The sequence below is a fragment of the Primulina huaijiensis genome, chromosome 12, assembly GCF_012295235.1.
Source record: "Primulina huaijiensis isolate GDHJ02 chromosome 12, ASM1229523v2, whole genome shotgun sequence".
NCBI lineage: Eukaryota > Viridiplantae > Streptophyta > Magnoliopsida > Lamiales > Gesneriaceae > Primulina > Primulina huaijiensis.
This window is the reverse complement of record NC_133317.1, coordinates 2,070,118-2,093,912: the sequence shown is the minus strand read 5'-3', so window position 1 is coordinate 2,093,912 and position 23,795 is coordinate 2,070,118. Positions and strand designations below refer to the sequence as shown.

At 36.1% G+C, this 23,795-nt stretch overlaps 5 protein-coding genes and 2 pseudogenes across 8 annotated transcripts; 6 read left to right on the top strand and 1 right to left on the bottom strand.

The window, feature by feature from the left end:
- The first annotated feature begins 1,640 nt into the window (after positions 1 to 1,640).
- LOC140989225 (uncharacterized) lies at positions 1,641 to 2,692 on the top strand (annotated as a pseudogene).
- A 290-nt stretch (positions 2,693 to 2,982) lies between these two features.
- Positions 2,983 to 5,914, top strand: LOC140989545 (nuclear transcription factor Y subunit B-8-like). 4 transcript variants are annotated; one of them, XM_073458781.1, is made up of 5 exons: positions 2,983 to 3,157; positions 3,364 to 3,604; positions 4,951 to 5,338; positions 5,420 to 5,500; positions 5,637 to 5,914. In XM_073458781.1, exons 2-3 carry the CDS (start codon positions 3,378 to 3,380, stop codon positions 5,126 to 5,128), a joined length of 405 nt encoding a protein of 134 aa, XP_073314882.1. In that variant the 5' UTR covers positions 2,983 to 3,157; positions 3,364 to 3,377; the 3' UTR covers positions 5,129 to 5,338; positions 5,420 to 5,500; positions 5,637 to 5,914. The 4 variants fall into 4 exon arrangements, with proteins under 4 accessions (XP_073314882.1, XP_073314883.1, XP_073314880.1 ...); XM_073458782.1 differs by having other exon boundaries at positions 5,634 to 5,914; XM_073458779.1 differs by having other exon boundaries at positions 4,951 to 5,500.
- A 514-nt stretch (positions 5,915 to 6,428) lies between these two features.
- Positions 6,429 to 6,973, top strand: LOC140990497 (low temperature-induced protein lt101.2-like). Its single transcript, XM_073460216.1, has 2 exons — positions 6,429 to 6,640; positions 6,786 to 6,973. Exons 1-2 carry the CDS (start codon positions 6,560 to 6,562, stop codon positions 6,867 to 6,869), a joined length of 165 nt encoding a protein of 54 aa, XP_073316317.1. The 5' UTR covers positions 6,429 to 6,559; the 3' UTR covers positions 6,870 to 6,973.
- A 2,263-nt stretch (positions 6,974 to 9,236) lies between these two features.
- Positions 9,237 to 10,522, top strand: LOC140989544 (LOB domain-containing protein 1-like). The gene is made up of 2 exons (XM_073458778.1): positions 9,237 to 9,513; positions 10,156 to 10,522. The coding sequence occupies exons 1-2, from the start codon at positions 9,247 to 9,249 to the stop codon at positions 10,480 to 10,482; spliced, it is 594 nt and encodes a 197-aa protein (XP_073314879.1). The 5' UTR covers positions 9,237 to 9,246; the 3' UTR covers positions 10,483 to 10,522.
- Positions 10,523 to 11,983: 1,461 nt separating this feature from the next.
- On the bottom strand, positions 11,984 to 15,844 carry LOC140989543 (uncharacterized; annotated as a pseudogene).
- A 462-nt stretch (positions 15,845 to 16,306) lies between these two features.
- On the top strand, positions 16,307 to 17,491 carry LOC140990087 (uncharacterized). Its single transcript, XM_073459664.1, has one exon. It carries the CDS (start codon positions 16,307 to 16,309, stop codon positions 17,489 to 17,491), a length of 1,185 nt encoding a protein of 394 aa, XP_073315765.1.
- A 1,641-nt stretch (positions 17,492 to 19,132) lies between these two features.
- LOC140989638 (uncharacterized) lies at positions 19,133 to 23,741 on the top strand. The gene is made up of 6 exons (XM_073458941.1): positions 19,133 to 19,294; positions 19,443 to 20,641; positions 20,987 to 22,345; positions 22,644 to 22,758; positions 23,162 to 23,368; positions 23,432 to 23,741. Exons 2-6 carry the CDS (start codon positions 20,000 to 20,002, stop codon positions 23,527 to 23,529), a joined length of 2,421 nt encoding a protein of 806 aa, XP_073315042.1. The 5' UTR covers positions 19,133 to 19,294; positions 19,443 to 19,999; the 3' UTR covers positions 23,530 to 23,741.
- The last annotated feature ends 54 nt before the right edge of the window (positions 23,742 to 23,795 follow it).

The following is a 23,795-nucleotide window of genomic DNA, read 5'->3' as shown; positions in this document are numbered from 1 at the left end:
CACTTAATCCGCCAAACCAAACGCAGCCTTACTCTTTCATGTTGTTCGCGAGACTATTTATGATTCTAATTTCTAATATTAGGATGTCTAAATTTATTAATATTATCCTTATTTTTATAATCGGATGGTGATGAAATCGATCTATATCAAAAAAAATTCAATTGGAGAATCAAATCGAAACAATGTTATATTATATAATATAATAATATGATATAATAAATAATATATTTTAGAATTTAAAATTTTTATTAAAGTTTAAAATCTAAAATACAAATAATCATAATATCAAATATACATATATATATATATATATATGTATACTCAAATATTAATATTCATTATTAAAATAATATTTTTAACCAAGTTCAAAATTCAAATAATTTTTTTTCAGAGATATGAGAAATAAACAAATTTTAAAAGTTATAAAATAATAACGTTGAATTGGTTGAGCTATTTTTTAATCTAATAACCGGTTCATGGCTGATCAGATCGATTTTTGACTGGTTTGATCATTAGAACAACTTATGAGTAAGGTCCGGACTTGACCCATGCTTGATTACGGTAGGTCCGGTCATAGTTGTCAAAGGCGAGCGCCTACCAGGCGCGAGGCGCGGGCATTGCCCAGGCGCAACGATTTACAAAGGCGAGCCCAGGCGAGCGCCTCGGCTCGCCTTGGAAAAGCTCTCGGGCACGCCTGAGATTGCCTTTTTTTTTTTAATTCAGTGACAACTTCTCTGTTTTTTTTTAATATTAACTTAAAATGTAAAAGGCCCAACCCAACCTTAAACCCTAGCAGCCCAGTTAACAAATTAAATATCATGAGGCGACAAGAGCAGAAGTGTGCAGACTGCAACAGAATTACAGAAGCCAACAACGTGACAGCGTAAATAAGAGAAAGGCCAAAAACCATTTATTGAAGAAAGCTCAGGTATCAGTTCTAGGGACTCTGATAATTCGATGGAAGAAGATGAACTTGATTTGGATGATTGAAGAATTTTAATCGTGTTACATATTATAATGAACTTATTAATTATTTGTTGTTTTGTGTGACATTGTGACTTAATTATTTCATATTTTAATATATTATTCTAAAATAAATATATTTTTTTAAAAAATAAATAATGTGTGCCTCAGGCTCCAGAGCCCTTGTGCGCCTCGGTGTGCCTTGCGCCCTTGACAACTATGGGTCCGGTATAGTTTTGAAAATACCGAATGTTATGTCCCAAATCTCACTTGACTTTAGATCTCAGTTAATCAAAATCTTTTAGAACATTTTTTGTATCATTATTAATTACGTATGCTTGTATCAAATAAAATTTAACGAGTTGAATTAAACATTTTTAAATTTCTCATAATCAATACATCTAATAAATCTTTATTATCAATATGTAACTCAAAATATCACAAAGATTTTGATGCATGCATAATGTCATTATCTATTTGAATTTATGGTGATTTTGGTGGATATGAAAAGCTTGAATGTGAAACTTCGTTTCACTTGACAATTGTAGTTTGAACTCAACAAAACCATTTGATCATAAATATTCCTTCCCCAACTCCATTTTATCAGCTCCACTTCATTAATATATATATATATGGCAACTAATCAAACTATATGAAACTGCATCAAGAAATTACTCTTGAAACAAATTGCTAGCCTACAACGTTTATGCTTACCTCTAAAATGCTCAAATCGATCATCTGCACATTCTTGCTAGCCACAACCATAGCTAGCTCAGCAAGAATTCTTGATGAAGCAAGCACACAAGTTCCACTCCCAGACGAAGAACCGGATACTTCTGATCCTAGCTACTCCAAATAACCCTCATGTCGGCACCCACTTTTACTCAGCCAAGCGGGCAGTTTCCAGCCACTCTGCCACCGAATCCTTCAGCACCCGAGCCTGACATTTCCAACACTCAAACTCCACCAATAAGCAACATGTCACCGGTAACCACTCCTGCCACCACCACGACCACTGGAGGAGCTGCCACCAGTACAGCCTCCGGTTCCACTACTGCATACCACCCTACTCTCTCCTTCTTCATGCATGACATCCTAGGTGGCTCACACCCTTCAGGTATAAAAATGACTGGGATTGTCGCCAATTCCAATGCTAACAACCGCCCATTCTCAAAGCCGAATAATCAGATCTTCCCCATCAATGGTGGTCATGTGCCGCTAAACACCATCAATGGGGTCATCAACAACAACAACAACAACTTCCCCTCCCTAATTGGTCTAAACGCTCCCCTACTAACACTCTCCTCCAAAATAATGGCAACAATAACATCATAAATGGTGGAAACAACCAGGCCTTCGTCACAGCTGGGCAGTTACCCGTACGCGTAACCCTCCAACAGCTAAAGGATATGCAACCATTGAGACTCTTCCTCATAAGGATCAGCATACAACTAATGAGCTGGAAACAATTACACATTTCGCTCTTTATCTTACTCCATAGAGGGTTCTACCTTCCTTTTATATATCCTTTTTCTTTTTCCTGCGTGCTCTTCATATGTTTTTCCGTAGTTTATCTTATTTGGTTGTGTGATCGATGGTTTTGTGAAATGCATTTCTATGTTTGTTAATCTCCCTTTTCATCATTATTACGACTGTGTTTTAATTGATCAATAGGGCTTCAAAGTAGTCGGGTTTTCTTCACTGTGCACAAAGAGCTAACCATTCATACAATCGTGTGTGTGTGTATATATATATTGAAAAAAAACCATAAGAAAAAAAAATATGTGAACTCCATCAAAGTTAGGGGTAAAACTTATGTTATATAATAGTAAATATAGTAGTTATTGTAAATTTTAAATTAATGTGATATTTAGTATAACGACACTTTGCAATGGCAAGTGATTTAAAAAAATTGTTTTTTTTTAAAAAAAGTTGATATGAAATGTTAAATAATAATTTATGAGAAAATATTGGGGGAGAAAATTCTGAGTATTTATAAAATGAAAAAAGTTAGAGTTTTCCAAATCAATATAAAAAAGTACTATTTATAATAATTGAGTAGTACTAAAGAAGTCACCTCCCTCGTCTCTCCGTCGTCCGATCGTCCCCTCTCCCTATTTTCAGATTTCTCCAATCAACCAACCAATCCCCTTTCTTCTTCCCCAAGCGCGCCAAATACAAATCCAACACCCAGGTACTCCCCCGCCCACCGCCACACTGTAATATGTATCTACTCGTGCTAATTTCTGATAATTATAATTGTATGGGGTGAAATCAATCACAGCCGTTTGAAAGTTTCATGCTTTATGATTTTTTATGGCGATGCTTCTTGTTAATCCGAGCAAAATTTTGGTGATTTTTTTTGTTGTTTTTCGTTTTCGGAATTTTTTACTGTTCTAGGGTTTGGATTGGGAATGGCTGAGAGTCCTGGTGGATTTGCCGGTGGAAGTGGCAGCCACGATAGCGGCGGCGGGGATCACAGTCCGCAGTCTAGCGTGAAAGAGCAGGATCGCTTCCTCCCAATTGCAAATATTGGCCGTATCATGAAGAAAGCGTTGCCTGCGAATGGAAAGATAGCGAAGGATGCGAAGGACACGGTTCAAGAATGCGTCTCTGAGTTCATCAGTTTCGTCACAAGCGAGTACGTTCCTTGCAAAATTTGCGTATCTTGTATTTTAACTGAACGTGGAATTTTTATGTTTCTATTGTAAAATAAATTTGTCTGAGCTCATTACTCTTGTTTCTGTCTGTGTATTACCTGTATATTTGTCCTGATATATGTTAGGAGAATGCATCGAATTGTTGTAGCGCATGTTTCTTATTTTTTGTGCTATTTTTTCCATCTTGGTTATTGGGAAAGAAGCTTTTGTACTATTAGGGAGGATGGGTATTGGTATATGTTCCTTGTTGTAATGTTTTGTGTTGTGTGGTATGACTCATTTTGTAATAGCTGAATCAGTTTTATCTTTGATTAGATAACAAGTATTTGATTCATGTGGAAAATAGAAATTTTTTTGTATGTATATATTGATTTGGAATAAACTTTAACTGTTGCATTGATTTTTTCTGGAAGCCAGCATCTCATTATTGATTGTCATCTGCTCAGGTTCTGTGACCTCAATCACTTCCCTTGCCTCTTCCCAATGCCTGACTATATATGTCATTAGCATGTTGGTAACCTTACTGATTCAATTCCTTTCATTGATCAACTAGTGCCCGACATGCTCTAAATTTTCATGGTTCTTTCCTTAGTTCCTGGTTTAGAAATGGAAATTAGGCTTCCCCACCTCCAAGTAAAGTGCATGCATCCGCGATGCATCTTCAATTTTCCCATATGGCCCTTGAATGAGTTAGTGCACCTTGATAAGCTGGGCCAAGAATATTGGTTCTAGAATGAATCAGTTAAAAGCTGGAAAGGGGAGTCCACTCGACTATTTAAGAGGACATGTGAGTAGATTGCCCTTCTCATCCATGCTTACAGCCACAATCATGTTCAAATCACCATTCAGTTGAGTAGCATACTTTTCAATGACTATTTTTTAAAAATGATTTTGTCTACAAACGTTTTCGGTTCGGTTTTATATTTATACTTGCTCAAAAGAGTAGGTGGTGACACCTGACCAAGAAAATCGCCTTCAGAGCAATCTCTCAGCAGGGAGAGCAATTCAAACGCATCTACACAATTTTTCATTTGGTTAAAAATACCTTAACTCGGGAATACATTATGTATTTTCATTCTGCTCTTGGATATTTGATTGGTTACTTTTTGTTTAGCCTAAATCTCGTTGATGTTTTCATTTGATGATGTACCTTATTCGTGCCATCTCAAAAGTAGAATTTATTTGCCTTTTGGGTGTTAAACTAAAATGTTATGCATTGTGAATATGCATGCATGTTTCTTTATTGAATACAGTACACGGGGTTGTGTTATTAAATTCTTTAGTTTTATGAAGATGGGTTTTACTTTACCTCGTGTTTGTTGAATAGAGCTAGTGACAAATGCCAAAAAGAGAAGAGAAAGACTATAAACGGGGATGATTTGTTGTGGGCAATGGCAACATTAGGTTTCGAGGAATATATAGCCCCGCTGAAGGCGTATTTGGCTAGGTACAGAGAGGTACTATCTTATTTTCTGTGGTTATCTGGTAACCTTTTTCCCACCTAATATGTGTTTTGGGAAGTTATTACCGTCCCATTCGATCCATGGACAGGACACGGCAAACGTAAGAAGACAGTGGTAGATTGTTTTATGTTTTTTTAAAATTTTCTTGGCTTTTTTCACCTGAATTTAAAGTTGATTAATGAGATCATCTAATTCGCTCAACCTTTTTGTCTCGGTACATTTGGTGAATGACTGCTATATTTTCAGTTAGAGGTATGCACATCAGCTTCTTCTTCAACTTTTCTCGACTTCATTTAGTTGCTCTATAGAGATCATTTGTTTGACAATTGTCAGGGTGACGCCAAGGGATCTGCTAGGGTTGGAGATGGATCTTCTAGCAAAGAAATCGGAACTCAGCAGCCTTCTGAGCCACAGGTTAGCTTATGTATATTCCTTTATGCTTTGTTAGCTTTTTAGATGTCATCAACAGCGGAGATATCATAATCAAATCTTTTTAGGAATGGCTTGGAAATTGAAACTTATTTCTTGTTACTGTATTGATTTTTAGCAGTTTGTTCATCAAGCTCCTTTTCCACAAGGCTTCAGCTACTCTAGTTCCCAAATCAAATTCTGAGTGAGAGGCCTCTGCTACTCAAACGCCAACTTAAGTATTTGATTTATGTGGTGAAATTTCAACATTTACATCTCAAACAATAGTATAGTACGCTTTCTTCGTCTGTAACTTGTTCTCTGTAAATTCTACACTTAAATGTGACTTTTTGCTCTTCGTTTGGATATCTTATATCGAGGGAGTGACTATGTAAAGGAAGGATTTTTAGAAAAACAAAACATACCGTGGATCCATTCATGCCTCATAGTTCACAAACGATGCATTGCTATCAATTAAGTGCCCATCTCATTCTCTTTCATTATTTTTTATGGTTAATATGCTGATATTATTAGCTATCAATTATAATTCTGAAAAGTGCCCATTTTATTCTCTTTTATTATTTTTTTATGGTTAATATGCTGATATTATTAAAATTACAGCAATATATCGAAGTAAAGAAATCAGAAATGTGAGTTCTCTGTTTTTTATAAGCAAATCCAACTAAACTATTGTTCTCAAAAAAAAAAAAAAATCCAACTAAACTATTGCATTGCATCCAATTATTTTACCCATTTTAAGATTCACGAGCCACCATGTATTGTCAAATTAATATTATTAAAAAAACGTAGAAGTAATCGTCCCTCTAAGTTATGTGTTACGTGTTAATATTTCGACGCACGTAGTGTTGTTTTTTGGTCTGTTTAGAATTTAAAGATCCGAGCCAAAAGGACACGTTATGTGCTACGTGTTTATATTTCAACGCTTTAAATGCTTAAGAGCCGACACCTGCTCGAATCCTTGGTTCTAATTTAATTTTTCATCATCTTGTTGAGCATTATTTTCCAAGATCTGCTTTTCAACCAAAAGTTGAAGTTGATTCAATTATGGGTTCCGAGACATTTCTTGAAGTGATTCTGGCAATTCTCTTACCACCTGTTGGGGTCTTCCTTAGATACGGATGCGGGGTAATCTTCTTCTTCGTCTTCTTCTTTTTTCCAAGTATTTATTTTCCCACTAATGCTTGAATTATTCACTACATTGTTTGCACAACAGTATTTCAATTTATGTATAGAATTTATAATTATTTGTAGTTTGTTACCTTGGAATCAGGTGGAATTTTGGATCGATTTGTTGCTTACACTACTGGGATACATACCGGGGATCATCTACGCAATTTACGTATTAGTTGGATAACTAATGTCGTTCTGGGGTGGGTGTGTGGACAAGCATTTGATTTTAAGGCCATGTTTGTATTATGAACTTTCAAGGAATGATTAATGATGTGAAATTAATCGCTTGCTGACTTTACATTTTATATATGTTGGGTGATGAATTAATGTTCCTTCCTTCGCACTTAGCAAAATCAATATAAATCGATAAATAATGAGTCAAATACTAAGAAACAAAAATCTATGTATAATTTTACTTGATGCAAGCAAGCAAGCATAAACACTGTATTCGACCGAGATTCAATAGTCATGAGTTCGATTCTTGTGTCGGGTGCTTGCATTATCGCCAAAATGAACTCGAATTGTGTGCGAAGAGCAAGAGAAGCTTTCTTTTGGTTGTAAGGTGCTATTGTTTCCAACACATGAGTGATTTTCGTTGATTGGGCAAACTAAAGTGGAAGTTGGTGAAAAATCCCCAATCAAAATATTTCTTTGGGGAAGGTCAATTTACCGCTATAGTGAGAAGCAGCAATGATGTATATTGGTACTTTTTAGCTCACACGCACAGTGTTGATATTTGTACTTCTTTCAAAGATATAAATGGAAATTCGTCTTCAAATTTCTCACACCCTTGCACCTTGATAAGGCGCGGATATTGGTTCATGATATTCCTTCTATACAGTTCGTGTCATAAAGTCTAAAAACAATAATTTCGAAATCGGACGTAAAAAATTAATATTTCAAGTCAAGAGTTTTTAATATAAAACTAATTATCTTAATTAAGTATCAAAATTTTATTAAATTAAATAGAAAAATTCTAAACTAATTGCAACTGTTTTTTTTTTCATTAACAAAACACTTACACATAGACCGCGGTTTCTCTGTTGGCAATAACTGTGGTTGGGTATGTCGAGTCAATTTCACTGGATGACAATATTCGGTCGAACAGAAACCTCTCGAGGTTGGGACGTAACCGAGCTGAATTCTGCATGGATGATGATATCGAAGGTGTTTGTGGCATAGCTCATCCGATTATCTGATGTTCGGAGAACAAGTTTAAACAAAGCAAATGTACTAGTGCTTGTTCCCGGATATCCGAAGAAATATAGAAAGAAACCAAGTGCTTCAGAGAGGTTGCACCGATCTGACATATTAAGGTCTGAAATTGCCAAAGAGACCAAAACCGGGTTTTGAATGTTTCGGCCTTTCCGTCAGAATGTCACATAAATTCATCTATGCATGAGGGGCAAAATAGCGTAATTATAATATACTCAATATCTATGTTTACTTTAAATATTTCATCTATTTTTATACTAATAATAATAATAATAATAATAATATATACATGATTGCAACATAATATCAAATTATGCCGGAGACTTCAAATAGAAGTCGCATTCTCATTGAGCACGAGCTCAACGGTTCCTTGACTACCGTATAAACAAACGCCACGTCGTAAACGCTAGATGGCGAAACGCGCTGTCTCGTTGGTGGCTCCAGTTGAATGGTCTTTTTCTCTTGTTAAAAAGTCGGCACCGGATGGATAGAACCGGACGGTGAACTCGGCCACGTGTTACTCTTATAGCATAAACATGCCTACACTGATTGGCCAATGCATCCAAAAGTTGTTAACATCCTATAAAGGTTTGAGTCATTTTATTCTAGACGAGTGTAACATCAAGCTAAGTCTGTTAAGACGTAAATTATTTAATTTTTATTTTTGGAACGGAAAAATTTTATTTTTAATAAATTAATGTTGTTATTGGAACACAATTGAATAAAATTACAAATTAATGGACTAAGATAGTTAATTGACCGATAACATGATTAAAAATGAAAAACATGACATTTATAGGATAGACAACGTTATTTTCCCTTCACTAAATAACACAAGACTTTTAAATTCACAATTTTTTGCATTGTATTTTTCCGAATTCAATATAATGCATCAAATGTATATTTGAGGGCTAATTGCATTAACCTTCTTTGTGAAAAGTCTAATAGACATAAACTCCCTAAAAGTTATTAACAAGCTAATACATCCTTCATTAAAAAAAAAACACACATGTCATCCATATGATATAAAAACTCATACATATTTACTCAATCTGTTATAGGGTTTTATGTCTGATTTTTAAAACCACGGTCTACGGAATCTAAAACGATAATAATTTTACATAACGATATTTTGAAATTTTTTGAATTTTTAGAGGGTGTGCTAATGCATTATTCATATTCATGTAATTCATGTCACAATCTATTTCATAAAAATATTTTTTAAAAAAATTATGACATTTGGTATATTGCGTCACATGATCTCCCTCCAACCCCAACTACGTACGTCTCTCACTATAAATACTAGACAAGTCTCCAAATGATCGAAGCACGGGAAACCAATTGGCATGATTACTGAAAACACCACCACCACTCCCGTCGCTGCAACGGCGGCGGAAGTTAGCCACTCCTCCTCCTCCTCCCTATCTCCTGCTTCATCAACTTCATGTCCTCCGCCAGCGATTATTCTCAGCCCATGTGCTGCCTGCAAGATCCTCCGCCGAAGATGCGCGGAGAAATGCTTGCTCGCCCCATATTTCCCCCCAACCGAACCACTCAAATTCACAATCGCACATCGAGTTTTCGGTGCTAGCAACATTAGCAAGTTGTTGCAGGTATTTATCTACGCACGTTGAAAGCTACGTACGTGTATTGATATTTTTTAGAACCAAGAAAAATGAGAGAATTGATTTAAATTAATTAATTGGTTAATCACTTTCATATCAATAATTTGTTCCAGAAAACGAGGGACCGGAATACCGAATATCCACATATTTTTTTTTGTTAAATTTCCCTAAAATGGCGAGAAAAAATTTGTCCCATCACCTCCAAATATACCCCTCTATCGATTTGACTACTTTTTTTTAAAATAAAATAATCTAGTTAATTTTATTTTTAAAATTATACAATAAGATTTGAAATTTTATTCTGTAAAAGCTTCAAAAAAATTAATTATACGGTTTGAAAATGTTGGCATATGTTGTACCAAATATAATATTAAAATAGAAATATTTTATTCTGATTTAAATATATATATGTTTAGTCAACAAACAAGTTGTTTAAAGTCTTTATTGCCTTCATTAAAAAAATTGGTGAGTCTTGTGACGTTCCTAAATATTATAACATGATTTGTTTGTTACGTTCTTATACATCTTCTCACCTTTATACATGCAATCAATTAATTTGAGGTACTTCCCATTTTGGCGAAATATATCGAATCGGAACGAGATAAACATATGCCTCTATTACATTTTTAGGAACTACCGGATGATCAAAGAGCGGATGCAGTAAACAGCATGGTATACGAAGCCAATGCGAGGGTTAGGGATCCGGTGTATGGCTGCACGGGAGCCATTTGCCAGCTTCAGAAACAGATAAGCGAGCTCCAAACTGAACTGGCCAAGGCACAGGCACAGGTCCTGAACATGCAATGCCAGAATGCTAATTTATTCGAACTAGTCTGCAAAGATGACCAACAATTTATGTTGCCACAACCTGCAGTGGTACTGCCAAATAATATCTGTTACGAGAATTCCACAGCTAGTTTTTGTTTGGATGACAGTATCTTGGGCCTTTGGACATGATTATTAAAAAATCGATTATCTTTTCGGTTTCTATTCTATCTTATTTATCGAGGTTTTATATTTTGAAGTGAAATTCCATATACTACTTAACATGCATGAAGTCACAAAGTATTGATTCACTTTTAATTTCATACACACAGAATTTGATTAGCTTCATATAAAATTATATATGCATGTGGAAAATCGTTTAACGGGTAGAATTCAAGTTAACAATTTAAGTTATCCATGATTAGATACTAACCTAAGAATATCATCATCTCAAGAAACAATAACTGAAAATCAGTTATATATTGTTTATTATTGCTTAACTTGGATTGATGCCATTTTTAACATTAAATATCTTCTATATATATGTATTCAACCCAAGATTGATTGAGAGAGAATATAGTCTGTATATAGTCATTAATACATAGTTATAAGCATTAAATAACATTAATTTTTTTAATAAAAAAACTATTGTGAGCTCATCTCACATGTCAATTTTGTGAGACATATATCAAAACCGATCTGATTCATGAAAAATATGATTTTTATATTAAAAGAATTACTTTTAACTTTAAGTATTAATTGATTTGATTCGTCTCACGAAAAAATATTTGTATAAACTATCTCACAAGAAATGAATACATTATTTATACAATATGTTGTCACTTTTAACTTTTGAATGGACTTAAAAAATTTAATTGATTCATAATCGTCTCTTGGTCTCGGGTATGTAACATGTTACATGCTTTACATTTGTGTGTGTGTGTGTGTGTGTTTTTAAAGATTATACTTTTGTATGATTTTTCTTGGAAGTCCATCACAAGCTTTAGAAGTATTATTGGAATCGTTCACTTTGGAATTAAATGAGCATCGGATACCATTCGTTTGGCAAATGGGTTATGAATAAATCAAATAGGAAATGACAAAAAGCTAATTATGATATTCAAGCAGCAGCAAGTCTATAAGCAAGAAAATGCAAGATTGACTTTTACGCATGTGTTAAATTATTCAAACCAAGTTCAAATTTGAGTCAAGAACTAATATGCTAAATCGTACAAGTGATTGTTTGTGTGTTATTGTTCAAAATTTACAAGCTAGTTCCATTTAAGAACAACTTATCTTTATGAAAATCATAATTTCAGAAAATGTATATCACGTTCTTTATTTTATCGAAATTATAATTATTGTAAATAGGTAGAGATACTTATTTATTAAGTAAAGATGAATATGGGTATTGTAACTAATCAGGATGGGATCAATGGGAACAAGATGACTATTTGTTGGAAATCTGCTGTATGTAATCGTGAGCTGCAAATAGATAAAAGTGAAGACAAGAAGAGTTGGACGAGCAACCTAGCTTTATAGCTTTTAATTAATTAATGTTTTTTCTAATCTAAATCCCATTGGATATCATTTATTTCTTTTGTTATTTTGCTACTTTCTTCCATATTCAAGCAATCTTTTTTTTTGTAGGCTTTGGTCTCCTCTTCCTACTGGAAAATTAAATATTGTCGAAGAATAATATATTAGTCATCATTGTAATTGAGGAAAAGAAAAGCACAAATTGAAGTGCATATCGGAGTCGATTGACTTTCGAAACACAAACGCGGAAACATAGTACAAAAAATTGGGGCCAGCTCGAGACAAAGAACTTGACTATTTTTGCAGGGTTGGTTCACCAGTTTCTCTGTTTTTGTCCATTGCCTTTTTTGCGAGCATGACCAGCAAAATTCATGGCACACAAAGGAGCAATCCAAAAGAATCGAGGCACAGCTCCTTTGCATAATCCAAGGAGGTCTTTGTGGTGTAAAATAGAGAACTCAACCAACGATAATGTTACATGTCGACCAGGAGGAGCGGTCATTGTTCTGGTTTTTTTCATAGAACGGAACCTCTCGGAAGAGTGTGGCACCAGTCCCACGAAAAAAAAACCCAAAACCATCTTGCTGCCAAGTTCCGACAATGGTTTTCCCTAAATTGCTGAATAGACCAGTCTGCGATCTTTGTTTCATCACCGGTATCCGGATTGCTGTGCCGAGAATGGTGCTACAAAATGATGCTATCGATTGAACCTGAAACACGATACTCTTAACTTTGATATTGAAACATAAAAATATATCCATGGCATACGCAAGAAAAAATGCTGATTTCAAAATCATCTAAAAATGCAATTTATTCAGAAACATCTTGAACTAGACTTCCACAAATGAAGAAATTAGCACAATCAAACATAGGTGAATCACGATAAACGTATGCTTACCTGTAATTCTGAAAGAGTTGGTGCAACATTTACTAAAGCTTGCTTGCTTCAAAGACCGCAAACCATGGCTGCACTATTCATCAAATTAATATCCAGAAAAAGGAAGTGATGTTAACATTTAATGTAAGAGAAAACAGGTAATCAAACTAAACCTTGAAAATTGACCGATTATATCTGGAAAAGACCCCCTATAGAATCCACGGACCCCAAATTGAGGAAGCATCGATAATATTTCCGGGAGGCTAAGGGTTGAAGCTTGTACCCGGCCGTGTCTGGAAAACAATTATAAATCAGTGAGATCACATCGAATAACAAAGGATTAAAAAAGTGCCAGAATATATTTGCTATGTACTTATTGGACTAATTCATTTTTATTTGCACGGATCTGTTTCATGCAATCAAGAACTAAAACTAATCCTTAAACAATCGTCCACACAAACAAGCTTAAACTGTTTATTCGTTCTCAAGATTTTACCTTAATTGTGTCAATAGGATGCAATAATGAAGTGGAAAATGCACAAGAAAGCCCACCAGCCAATGCTGATTTCAGAACACTGCCAGCAGGTATCTCCACAGGAGGAGGCACGCCAACCACAGTAGCAGCTTCAAACCAGATACTTCTTTACATCATAAATAGGCCTAGGCCTGGTTAGTAGCTGTGGACAAAACAAAAGGCTTCTATCTACAAAATCATGATACAAGACCAACTCTAGGATATATGAAGCAACACTATTTTACGTAACATTTCATGTTTTCCTAAGTCTGGCTAATAATCCATAGTTAAAATATGACTAGTGCATTTTCTTAATAACGCCCCTTCTTTGAGAAGGTGATAAAAAGAAAAACCTTAAACTACCGAGGATCTTCTTGAAGCCGGTCTGATGGGAGCAAAAGCATAAGGTTCCTGAAATGCCCATAGGATACAGATTCTTTGGTGCTAGCATTTAGAAAACGCATCATGTCATCAGCATTGTCTTCATTCGCAGGAATTCTTCAGTGATGCCAAGATTTCACTTTTCTTTAGTGTCCCTGACTTACTCAAGCAGAGACTTGTATAGGCCTGAAGAATGGTTGGTTCTTTCTGTTCCATCAAGGACAAGAACTGTTTCCAACCAAAAGATTTCAAGAACTGGCTCCTAGCACGTCGCATAAATTCAAGAGCGTATCTCTTAGGCAGTTTTCTCTTTCTCATAGCAACTTCAAGATCTTCTAGAGTAACTTGACCGTCACCATCCCTATCCAACTCCTGGAAAAACCTCTTTCCTGAAGAACGGAAAATATATATTGAGATTCTCAAGGAGACTCGTTTCAATAGCTAATAGCAACTAGCAAGGATATTGAATTTTCAGACTACAAATGCTGATTCTGAATAGCATTACATGGCATAGAATCCGTCTCCTGATAATCCCCTGCACATTTGCAATAGAACTTTGTTGACTAAAATGTAATAACCTTCAACAAAAATCTTAATACAGGACATTACTAGACATTACTACAAGGTTTTCCAATATTGAACACTATTTTATGGTCGAGTACTACTGAAAATGAAAAGTGGAGATATAGCTTTGATCGCATGTTCGAAACGGTGCGCATGAAAGACTAGTATGCTAAATAGATTCGTATACCTTCAGCTTCTGTGTACCTGAAAAAATCCTGCACAGAGAAAAGTTTCTTCTTGTCAGGATGATCTTCTTTTACTGTTCTCCCCATCTGAGGCAGAAATTCAATTAATTCTGTCAATGATACATTAGATAGAGTTGATTTCAAACGCTCATCATTGGATAATGAAATACTTAGAAATCAATTGGCCAAATTTTGAAATGAGGTGCCTCCTTTATCTTCTTGATTAACTGCATGACTGATTCCCTCATCCCCTGCATCATTAAGAGAAGGCATTTCGATCATACCAGAGGGCACCCCTCCAACTCGGACCAAACTTAAGTTCCCCAAAAATCCATTCACAGCTCTTTTACCTTCAAAATTACCAATAAGAGCCTTAAAGTAGTCAACCTGATCTATAGGAGTAGGAGGTGAAGCTTTGTGCTCAATATTTTTACACACATGTTCTGAAACAGCCCTATCAAACTTCGAAAAATGACTCAACTGATCAAATGCAATCCCAACAAAATATTTTATTGACAAATCTTTTCTTTCTTTAACCTCGGACTCCTGCTGTTTGATTTCACTAGAAAAATTAGGTTTTATTTCCACTCGCACCCCTGAATCATAAGAAAACCATTGCATGTCCGAATTCGAGTTCTCCCAAATTTGATGGCGTAGGGAAGCCGTGAATAAAACCGTTAATTAAGAAGGACCATACCACCTCAAGGTGCAAACAATTACTATCCTCTTTCCCACCATTAACTCTTCCATATCTCTGCTTCAGGCCTTTCTTTGGCACACTCAGATAATGGTTCTCAACACCATGGTTTTCATAGTTATGAGCCTGATTGACACATTTTCCCGAAAAATTCCAACAAATATCTTAATCGGAACTTTCCCTTTTATCCCATAAAATGATCAGTACTCGCACCACTCATTCTTTTCGCATTTAACGGAGCTGCGACCAGCTCCGTTTTAGTACTATTAACATCACCATTCAAGTCTCCATTCACATAAACCCCACTAATTCAAAGCTCGAGACTCTTCGCAACCTTTCGGAAATTCAATTCAAGTGCCGAAAAAACATTCTTAAGAACCTGAATCGGATTCAAGAATGACTCCCATGTGTCATTCCCCGGAACCATCATCACTACTAGCCAATTTCAATTAATGCATGAAAAAATCCCACAAATCGAAGCAGAGCCCCGACAAAACCAGCACTTAATCCCTTGGTACGACGACGACAAAAAATCAAGAAAATCGAAATGAATGAACACCCACCAAAGAAAAACTCCACCTTTTCAATTCATACGTTTGCAGCAATACTTTGTCAAGTGTTGTCAATTCTTGATTTCCGTGTACTGTACACATATATATGAGGCTATTAAGTTTTCGGATAAGGATTTTCGGTGATTTTACATTTTCCGACGATGAATCTGACCCAACTGAGGAATGATCAATAATTAGCTGAGAAGAAGACGATGTTCTTTTGTCCTTTGTATTTAGCTCTCTCTCTCTCTTAATTTCTTTAAAAATAAAAATGGTTGTAAAAATGATAAATTATTATCTTTTAAAAATATTAATTCAAAATGTTAATGTGAGATCCTATAGACAAGAATACCCTTATTCTGAAAATGATAAAATTCCAATTCCAAATTTATATAAATTCTGACCATTCTTGTCATATCAAATTCTTACTAATTATTTCTACTGAAATGGTAACATCATTTTCTCTCATAAAATTTGTTTTAACAATTTTTAAGGCTTGGCCTCAAATATCGATTGAAAAAGTCCTATATTCATGAGATCGTGCAACTAAAACCAACCAATTTGAACTTCAAGAAACAATGGTCTAGAAAACAACTCCTCCCTCGACCACTTTTCCAACCATGCATCATCAACAAAAACACATCCTCCTCTGTCACGCCTCCGCTGATTTTCCATTCCTGATTCGTTCGTCTTTTCGAGGAAAGACGAATGGATCCAACCATCCCAACCCCTACTGCCTGTTCCACCGTGACATCCTCCTCCGTCTCCTCCCAAATACCGCCACCCACCCCTTCGAACATACTTGAGATCAGCTTGATATCGGCTCAAGACCTAGCCTCCATCACGAAATCTATGCGAACATATGCGACGACATGGATCCACCCCAACCGCAAGCTCACAACCCGAACCGATCAAAATGGCCACATGAACCCTACATGGAACGACAAGTTCGCGTTCCGTGTGGACAATGAGCTCCTCATGTCGGAAAACGGGACCCTGACCGTTGAAATCTACACGGTTTCGTGGTTTCGCGATGTCCTGGTGGGGACGGTGCAGGTCCTAATCAACGATCTCATCACCCCGGCGGTTCGAATGTCGCATAACCACCCTAAGAACACGCGTTTTGTTGCCCTACAAGTCCGCAGACCATCCGGCAGCCCACAGGGCATACTCAACATGGGAATTGCCCTACTTGACAGCACAATGAGAAGCATGCCTTTGAACAACTATCCAAGTGATAAAAAACTGAATCCTCTCAGCCTGCAACAGCATAAAAACGAATATGGGGAAGAACAACAAAGGGAACTTACTTCAAGAATCCAACTGTGGCGTTCATTAAGTGTGGGGTCTGAGGTTAACAACGAGGATTTTCCATTAAAGCCCGGATCGGTAAACAATGGATCAATGGTTAATGGATCAATATGCAATGGTTCCACTGTAAATGGTTCGGAAGCGTGTTCTGATATCGGTCCATCTGCTTCGATCGTGGCAGCTGAGTTATCCAAGAAGTTGCAACCACCATTAAACCCCAAGAAAGTGCACATAACTGCACAAGATATCGAGGAAACAGGCAGCTCCATTCTTGAGGACTTGACAATCGAAGAAGCAAAAGCGAAGGGGTATAGATTTACTTCAAGAAGAGAAAGATGGAGAAAGGAAATGAATCCAGGTGAAAAGATTGATGCAGATGATGATTATGATCGGTCCGAGATATCGAATAATAGCAGCAGGCATTCACGTAGGAATTCGGATGGGGGACTCTTTTCATGTTTTGGAAATGCATATGGGATCGAGTTCACTATCGTATGTGGGGCGAGTAATAATGCAAGTAGTAAGAAACTCATCGATAGCAAGAGTAGAAAGAAGAGATCAAGTGAGGCCAATTCAGCGTAGCTATTTGATTATCAGGAACGGACAGCAGGTCTTCTTGTTCGATTTGCTCAGATGTTTCATATCATTATAGTGTCCCCTATTGTTTAAGCCCTATTAATTTGAATTATCTTGATATTTCGAGTTCGATATTTTTTTGTTCTTAAGAAATGGTTAATTGTTAACGGGTTGAGATATACCTTTCAACAGAGTGAGGGTAGACGTACGGCAACTAAGTCCGAGTCTTGGACTGATTTCTTCTTTGCTTGTGGGAATTTTTTTGTTTGCTTAATTTATGGAATGCTCTTTTGTAAGTTCTTCAGATGGGCTAGCTACTCTCTCCAACAGGAAATGGGGGTTGCTTGAAATGGACTCCTGAAAACTTTTAATTATATGTAGAGTTTGCTGATGTTGTAAGTACACTGCTAACTCATGAGGTTGGACAGTTTCTTTAATTGATTTCTTCTACATCCTTTTATACATACGTTGCCTATTCTTTGTCATCAAAATTTACATATATTATGCAAAAAAATTGACTCATCGTTTTTATGTAAACGAGTGCACTTAACCATTCCCAATCTGTCTTTCACTTGGGAAGAGAAGTGCATTTTTTTGTCGTGATATAAGCATGTATTTCGTTTTTTTGGCTATCTTAGTCAGCATTTTTTTCGATTTTATTGTACCAAAAAACACTAACATGACGACGTAATGTCAATGTCATGTCAACAGTCTGGTTTAAAAATATTAAACTTGAAAAAACTTTATAAATTAGTAGACTATCATTGACATGACCTGTAACAAAACGAAAAATTAAAAAAAATTATTAGAGTGAAGCCTTAGTTGCTGGTGGCTTTAGTTGGAGATTGGTAGCCTATAGTAGTACTGCCAAAAATGGGATTGCTCGATGGCGGACTCAGGAATTTGGTGTTACTCGGGCTAGAATTTTAAACGCTGATATCCTTTAATATTTTAAATTGATCTACTCGAGCTAATATCAAATTTATTCAAAATTATACAAAAATTTACATATAAATTTTTTTAAAAAAATTTGGACCACCCGGACTAAAGCTCGGGTTCATGAGGCTATACCTCCGCCCCTGGCTCGAGCCATGTTGGAGGGAGAGAGGGCCTTTACAAGATTCTACATCAACAATTTCACTTACTATATATTACTCAAAAAATTACCACAGTGTTGGCTTTATATGTTTTTTCTTAATTTTTATGAAAAATTTTCCGATCTCTTTATATTCACAAATGTGTTCTTTCAAAACTATTGTCAGTGTAGTACACAAAAAAAATTATAGTGGCCCGTCGATAGAGTTCTCTGCTTTAAAAAAAATTTCTTTTCGTTATATCGAATATGTCAATATTTATTTTTAAAATAATATTATAACAATAAATTTTATTTAAAATCATAATATATTTTTTCAAAATTTGAAAAAATATATATTTATTTCACCAACATTTCCTAATAAAAATCAAATATTTCGGTATATTCACATCATTTTTTCGGGTACTTTGGTCATTTTCTATACTCGTAAAAAAATTGAAAATATACACTCTCGCATAATATTATCGGTCCTCTAATCACGGCCGTCGATTATTAGGGTTTCAACGGTCCAGATCACAATTTTTACGATAGTAGGAAGTAGTAGTTATCAGTCGTCACTCTTCTCCCGTTCTCATAAACCCTAAAAACAACCTGCTAGTCACCCCGCAGCCAACGTGAACGCCATTAATAAACAGGAAATAAATGAATATTTTTTTTTGGAATTATGGGTATCATAGATGAGATGAAAGGGATCTTTTGATTCTCTTCCTGTCCAGGTATTTTTTTTCTTGTTTCTTCAATTTTATGCGTCGATATCTATTGGTATTTCGGTTCGTTATCTTGAAAAAAGATCGAGTTTTTTTTCCGGACGTGTTTTTTTATGTATTTTTTTGCATTTTATAGCGTTTTATTTTCTTTATGTAGTGACGGCCGAAGGATGGTGTAAAATGAAGTGAAAATTATACAAGGTGTGTGGTGGGCCGAGTCGAATCGAGTTGGAATCTTTTTTGGTTCTGGGAGGAGTGTGAAAAATGGCAGTAACAGCTTGGAAGGACCTATTCTGGGCCGAGTGTACTGGGTTCGAATGTTGTGGAGACCTAATTGGGATTCTGTGTTTATCAGTGTTTGGCTTATCGAGATCGCGTCTGGGATTATAAGACTGACATTTAAGGAGATATAAGTGTCATCTTCATAAAAAAGACTCCTTTTGTTCTGGATTTGGCCCGAACCTGTTCTTATTCTGTCTTATTGACTCGGTTAGGGTATTTCTTTCTGATTTAGACTGATTTCATACTTCTATTTTTAAATCAAACTTGCTAGTTTGCTTTGTTAAGAAGACATTAAAAACAAGGATTTGACTATATCTCAGAGGTTAGATGCTTCTATTTGAGCTCATTTTTGGTGTTTAATTTTGTGGGGTTGGAAAGTGAAGGGGAAGCAAATTTGGGGTCTTTGCTACTTTGTAGCAACAGAGCAAGTCCATGCCTTCAGTAGGAATGAGACGCAGTACAAGGGTTCTTGGAGCGATAGTTTTGCGGTCAGGTAGGCGGCTGTGGTCTGAACCGCCACATGAAGATGGCAAGTTCATTAGAGCGGTTCGGGAAAATGAGTGGATTGATATTCTTGATGACTCGATGGGTGGAGGGGATACTGGTGATCCCTGCAAGATTGCATCGCAAGGAAACGGTAAGGGCAATGCGATGTTCATTGTTGAGGAACATAAAGTAGAAGAAGATGCACACATGGATGTTGGAGATGTGGACAAGATGCGAGGAATTGTGTATGTCAGAAAAAGAAAAAGGGAAGTATTTAAAAGCAGCAGGTCTTGTGAGGATAAGAGGTTTGGGAAGAAGTTTTTCAGGAAAAAGTGGAGGAATAAATACAAAGCCGCTGCTCCATTGGAAGCTGGTGGTGACTATTCTGTTGACACTGCTTCAGGTCAAAAGCTTGCTGTTGTTTCTATCAAACCGTCTTATGATAGCAGTCATTGGATTTCTTGCTTCTTGTGTTCAGTACTGTACTATATGAGGAGGGTCGAGTTTGGATTACAACTGCTTTCTGTGTTTGTGCATTCAAAACCCATATTTGATTGTTATTCTTCGCATGGTATAATTTTTCTCCAGGTAAAATTTCTCAATCAATTTATACTGTTAAATTTTTTATGAAGTTATGGGTTTATACATCTAAGGATCTCTTATTAAAATTTACATAATTTAAATGTACTTATTTGTTGTCTCATTTCCTGAAATTCTCGTGAAATTAAATGATCATCTTATTTTTGCATGCATAAATTATTGAGAACCTTAGTGATCATTCAGATAAGAATATGACATTCAGATAAGAATATGAGGTGAGTAATGAGATGATAGGATCCAAATCAAGATACAAGGATATCCATTCACCTTTTTTGTTTATTCTGAATGTTAGCTTAATTGAAGTTGTTAATAATTTTATGTTTCTTGTTATAGGGGTCAATCCCAATCAAGAGTCCTGGTTTATGCATAATTTCAGGATCCAGGTCCTTGATACCCATGTTTGCTGTGGATTTTTCTGCGGTACCCTTTAGCTTTATGTATTTGCATTTGAGTATGCAGCTGAGATTGGCACGATTGGCCTATGTGTTTGTTGTGGTTCCATTGGGTGTCAAGGAGAACTTTGGAGAAGTAACATCTCAAATTTCTCTTTGGAAAGATACCTGTAATAGCTGTTCTGTTGTATCAAGTATTGGTGGTTTAAGGCAGAGGGATTCGTCTCAGACAATTGGTGGATTGCCTAAATTGGCTCTTCGAAGCATGCAATATCGAAATAGTAGACATGTCCAGAAAAGGAGTTCTCTTAGACGTAAGAGAGGAAGACCACCATCTGCTTTTCGGGCTAAAAAATCTAATGGACCTTTGGCTTCCGATCTTTTAAGGTTTAGACAGAATGCAACTCATTCCTCTTCTGCAGCACCTAGTCGCATACTTGGGGGTTTAGCTAAGACAAGTCCTTCCAAGTACATCAAAGAACTAATATCTGCAGTTGGGATGGATGAGAGCCGGTCCTCCACACATTCCAAGGAATCAAAAGCTGCTATGGGGCTTATACCGCCAAATACAGGTGCCAGTTGTTCAGCGAACTTATTAATCATTGAAACGGACAAGTGTTACAGGGAAGAAGGAGTTATAATCACTTTAGAACTATCTGCTTCAAAACAATGGGTTCTTGCTGTTATGAAGGATGGAATGAAACGATACAGCCTCACTACGCAGAGTGTCATGAGGCCATCTTGTTCTAATCGCTTCACTAATGCAACATTATGGTCAGGAGATGGGGGATGGAAGTTCGAGTTTCCTGATAAGCAAGACTGGTTGATTTTCAAGGAACTTTATAAAGAGTGCTCAGACCAAAATTTACAGGCTCCTACAGCTAGTGTCATTCCCGTTCCTGGGGTGCAAGTGGTATCCAATACTGTTCAAAACAATTATATGCCATATGTGAGACCAGATTCATATATCACTGTAAACGATGATGAGCTAGCAAGGGCGTTGTCGAAGATGACTGCCAGTTATGACATGGACTCGGATGATGAAAAGTGGCTAAATGAATTCAATGATGCTCTGTCCTCAGAAGGGGAGATTCATGAACTTATAACACCCGAGCGATTTGAGTTGGTTGTTGATGCCCTTGAAAAAGGTTTTCATTGCAATGGGGATGATCATTCTGACGAGAAGGCAGCATATGATTTTTGCATCCATTTAGAAAGAAAGGAATTTATAGAGGCTATCCATAAGTACTGGATTAAAAAGCGAAGACAGAAACAATCAGCACTTGTCAGGATTTTCCAGGTAAAATAAGTTCACATTCTAATACTGCAATTACATGTGGTGGAGTGTATTTGCCTATTATAATTTGGAATATGGTTATTATATATGGTAAAAAATCTCAATTTGTCATGAGATTGACTTTATTTACTCTGTGTATATTAGAAAAGCAATAATTTTCCATGCACTTTTTACTCATAGCTATATGTGATATTGGCTTCTCTTCGATTTTTTTTTTGGGTTGGGGGTGGGGATTGTACAATTGGGTCTCGAAGCCATGACCATTTGATTTCCGAATTTACCTTCTCAATTTCATTGGCAGCTATACAAGCCTAGAAGATCTCATGTGATCCCGAGGTCCATTTTACGGAAGAAAAGATCATTCAAACGTCAGGCATGTCAAGCTGGGAGAGGGAAGCAACGAATTTTGCTTCAAGGTTAGTGTGCATAACATGAAGTTTCTGAAGTTCTAGTTGTGTTAAATTTGTGTTTACCAAATTTGGTTGAATACTTTGAATCAACAATTTGGTCTTCTAAGAAATTTGCTGTTTAATTTGGAATTGTTTCTATGGTTGTGTCAATTTGTCTGTTTGCCAAATTTCGTTGAACAATTTTTAACATACTGTTATCTGTAAAAAAAATCCGAGGAACATATTGATATCTGTTTTTAAAAAGTTATCGTTTAATACGATATGGGAAACACAACATTCATATTCAAATCTCACAATAATATTGTGATAAAAATTGACAAGCGTTTGCTGATATCTGTTTTCATCTTGGTTGTGAGTCTTGTACGGGGTTATCCCAACTAAAGGTAGTTGTAAAACTTCGATTGCACAGAAATGGTAGCTGAAAGAGACACTTCGGAGCACAAGAATAACTTGTTCAAATTGCAAGTAGCAAGAGCTTTCGCTGACAGATCTGAGCAATCAGCTGTTTTAAAGCGGCAAAGAGCTCAAATCCTCATGGAAAATGCTGACTTGACTACATATAAAGCTATAATGGCTCTTAGAATAGCCGAAGCAACTGAAATTGTGGAGACTCCAGGTGCGGTTGCATCATTTTTCTTGGTCCCTTGACCGAGTAACAGTAATCTGATTTCCATTTCAGATGGTCATTTTTTTCGAGCTGGGAGAGAGGTATTACAGCCTCGTGGCCGGTTTTTGGCAAAGCCTTTGGAGGTCAATCTTGTGAAAGAATTAATGTAATTTTGTATAGAATTCGATTCGAAGTTGCAGTGTAATAGGTGATATATTTTAGTTTCTTGAAAAAGTAGAGAAGCAAAAAAATATAGGAAATTTTTCTTATAAACGGTCAGGGTCTGCCAATGGTGGTGGAATTCTTGTGTACACTTACTTAACGATACCTGTCCTAAAATCTGTACATTTTGTATGTCTGCAATTTAGAACTACAGTTCATAGATTTAGTTAATAATTTATTGCTTATTCATGTACATTTTAGAGCTCGATTTCTT

Coding starts and splice junctions, on each gene's coding strand:
- LOC140989544 (XM_073458778.1), top strand. CDS start 9,247: ATGATTACTGAAAACACCACCACCACTCCCGTCGCTGCAACGGCGGCG. Junction 9,514..10,155: donor ACATTAGCAAGTTGTTGCAG/GTATTTATCTAC, acceptor TTACATTTTTAG/GAACTACCGGATGATCAAAG.
- LOC140990497 (XM_073460216.1), top strand. CDS start 6,560: ATGGGTTCCGAGACATTTCTTGAAGTGATTCTGGCAATTCTCTTACCA. Junction 6,641..6,785: donor TCCTTAGATACGGATGCGGG/GTAATCTTCTTC, acceptor CCTTGGAATCAG/GTGGAATTTTGGATCGATTT.
- LOC140989638 (XM_073458941.1), top strand. CDS start 20,000: ATGCCTTCAGTAGGAATGAGACGCAGTACAAGGGTTCTTGGAGCGATA. Junction 20,642..20,986: donor ATGGTATAATTTTTCTCCAG/GTAAAATTTCTC, acceptor TTCTTGTTATAG/GGGTCAATCCCAATCAAGAG. Junction 23,369..23,431: donor TGAAATTGTGGAGACTCCAG/GTGCGGTTGCAT, acceptor TTTCCATTTCAG/ATGGTCATTTTTTTCGAGCT.
- LOC140989545 (XM_073458781.1), top strand. CDS start 3,378: ATGGCTGAGAGTCCTGGTGGATTTGCCGGTGGAAGTGGCAGCCACGAT. Junction 3,605..4,950: donor ATCAGTTTCGTCACAAGCGA/GTACGTTCCTTG, acceptor TTTGTTGAATAG/AGCTAGTGACAAATGCCAAA.
- LOC140990087 (XM_073459664.1), top strand. CDS start 16,307: ATGGATCCAACCATCCCAACCCCTACTGCCTGTTCCACCGTGACATCC.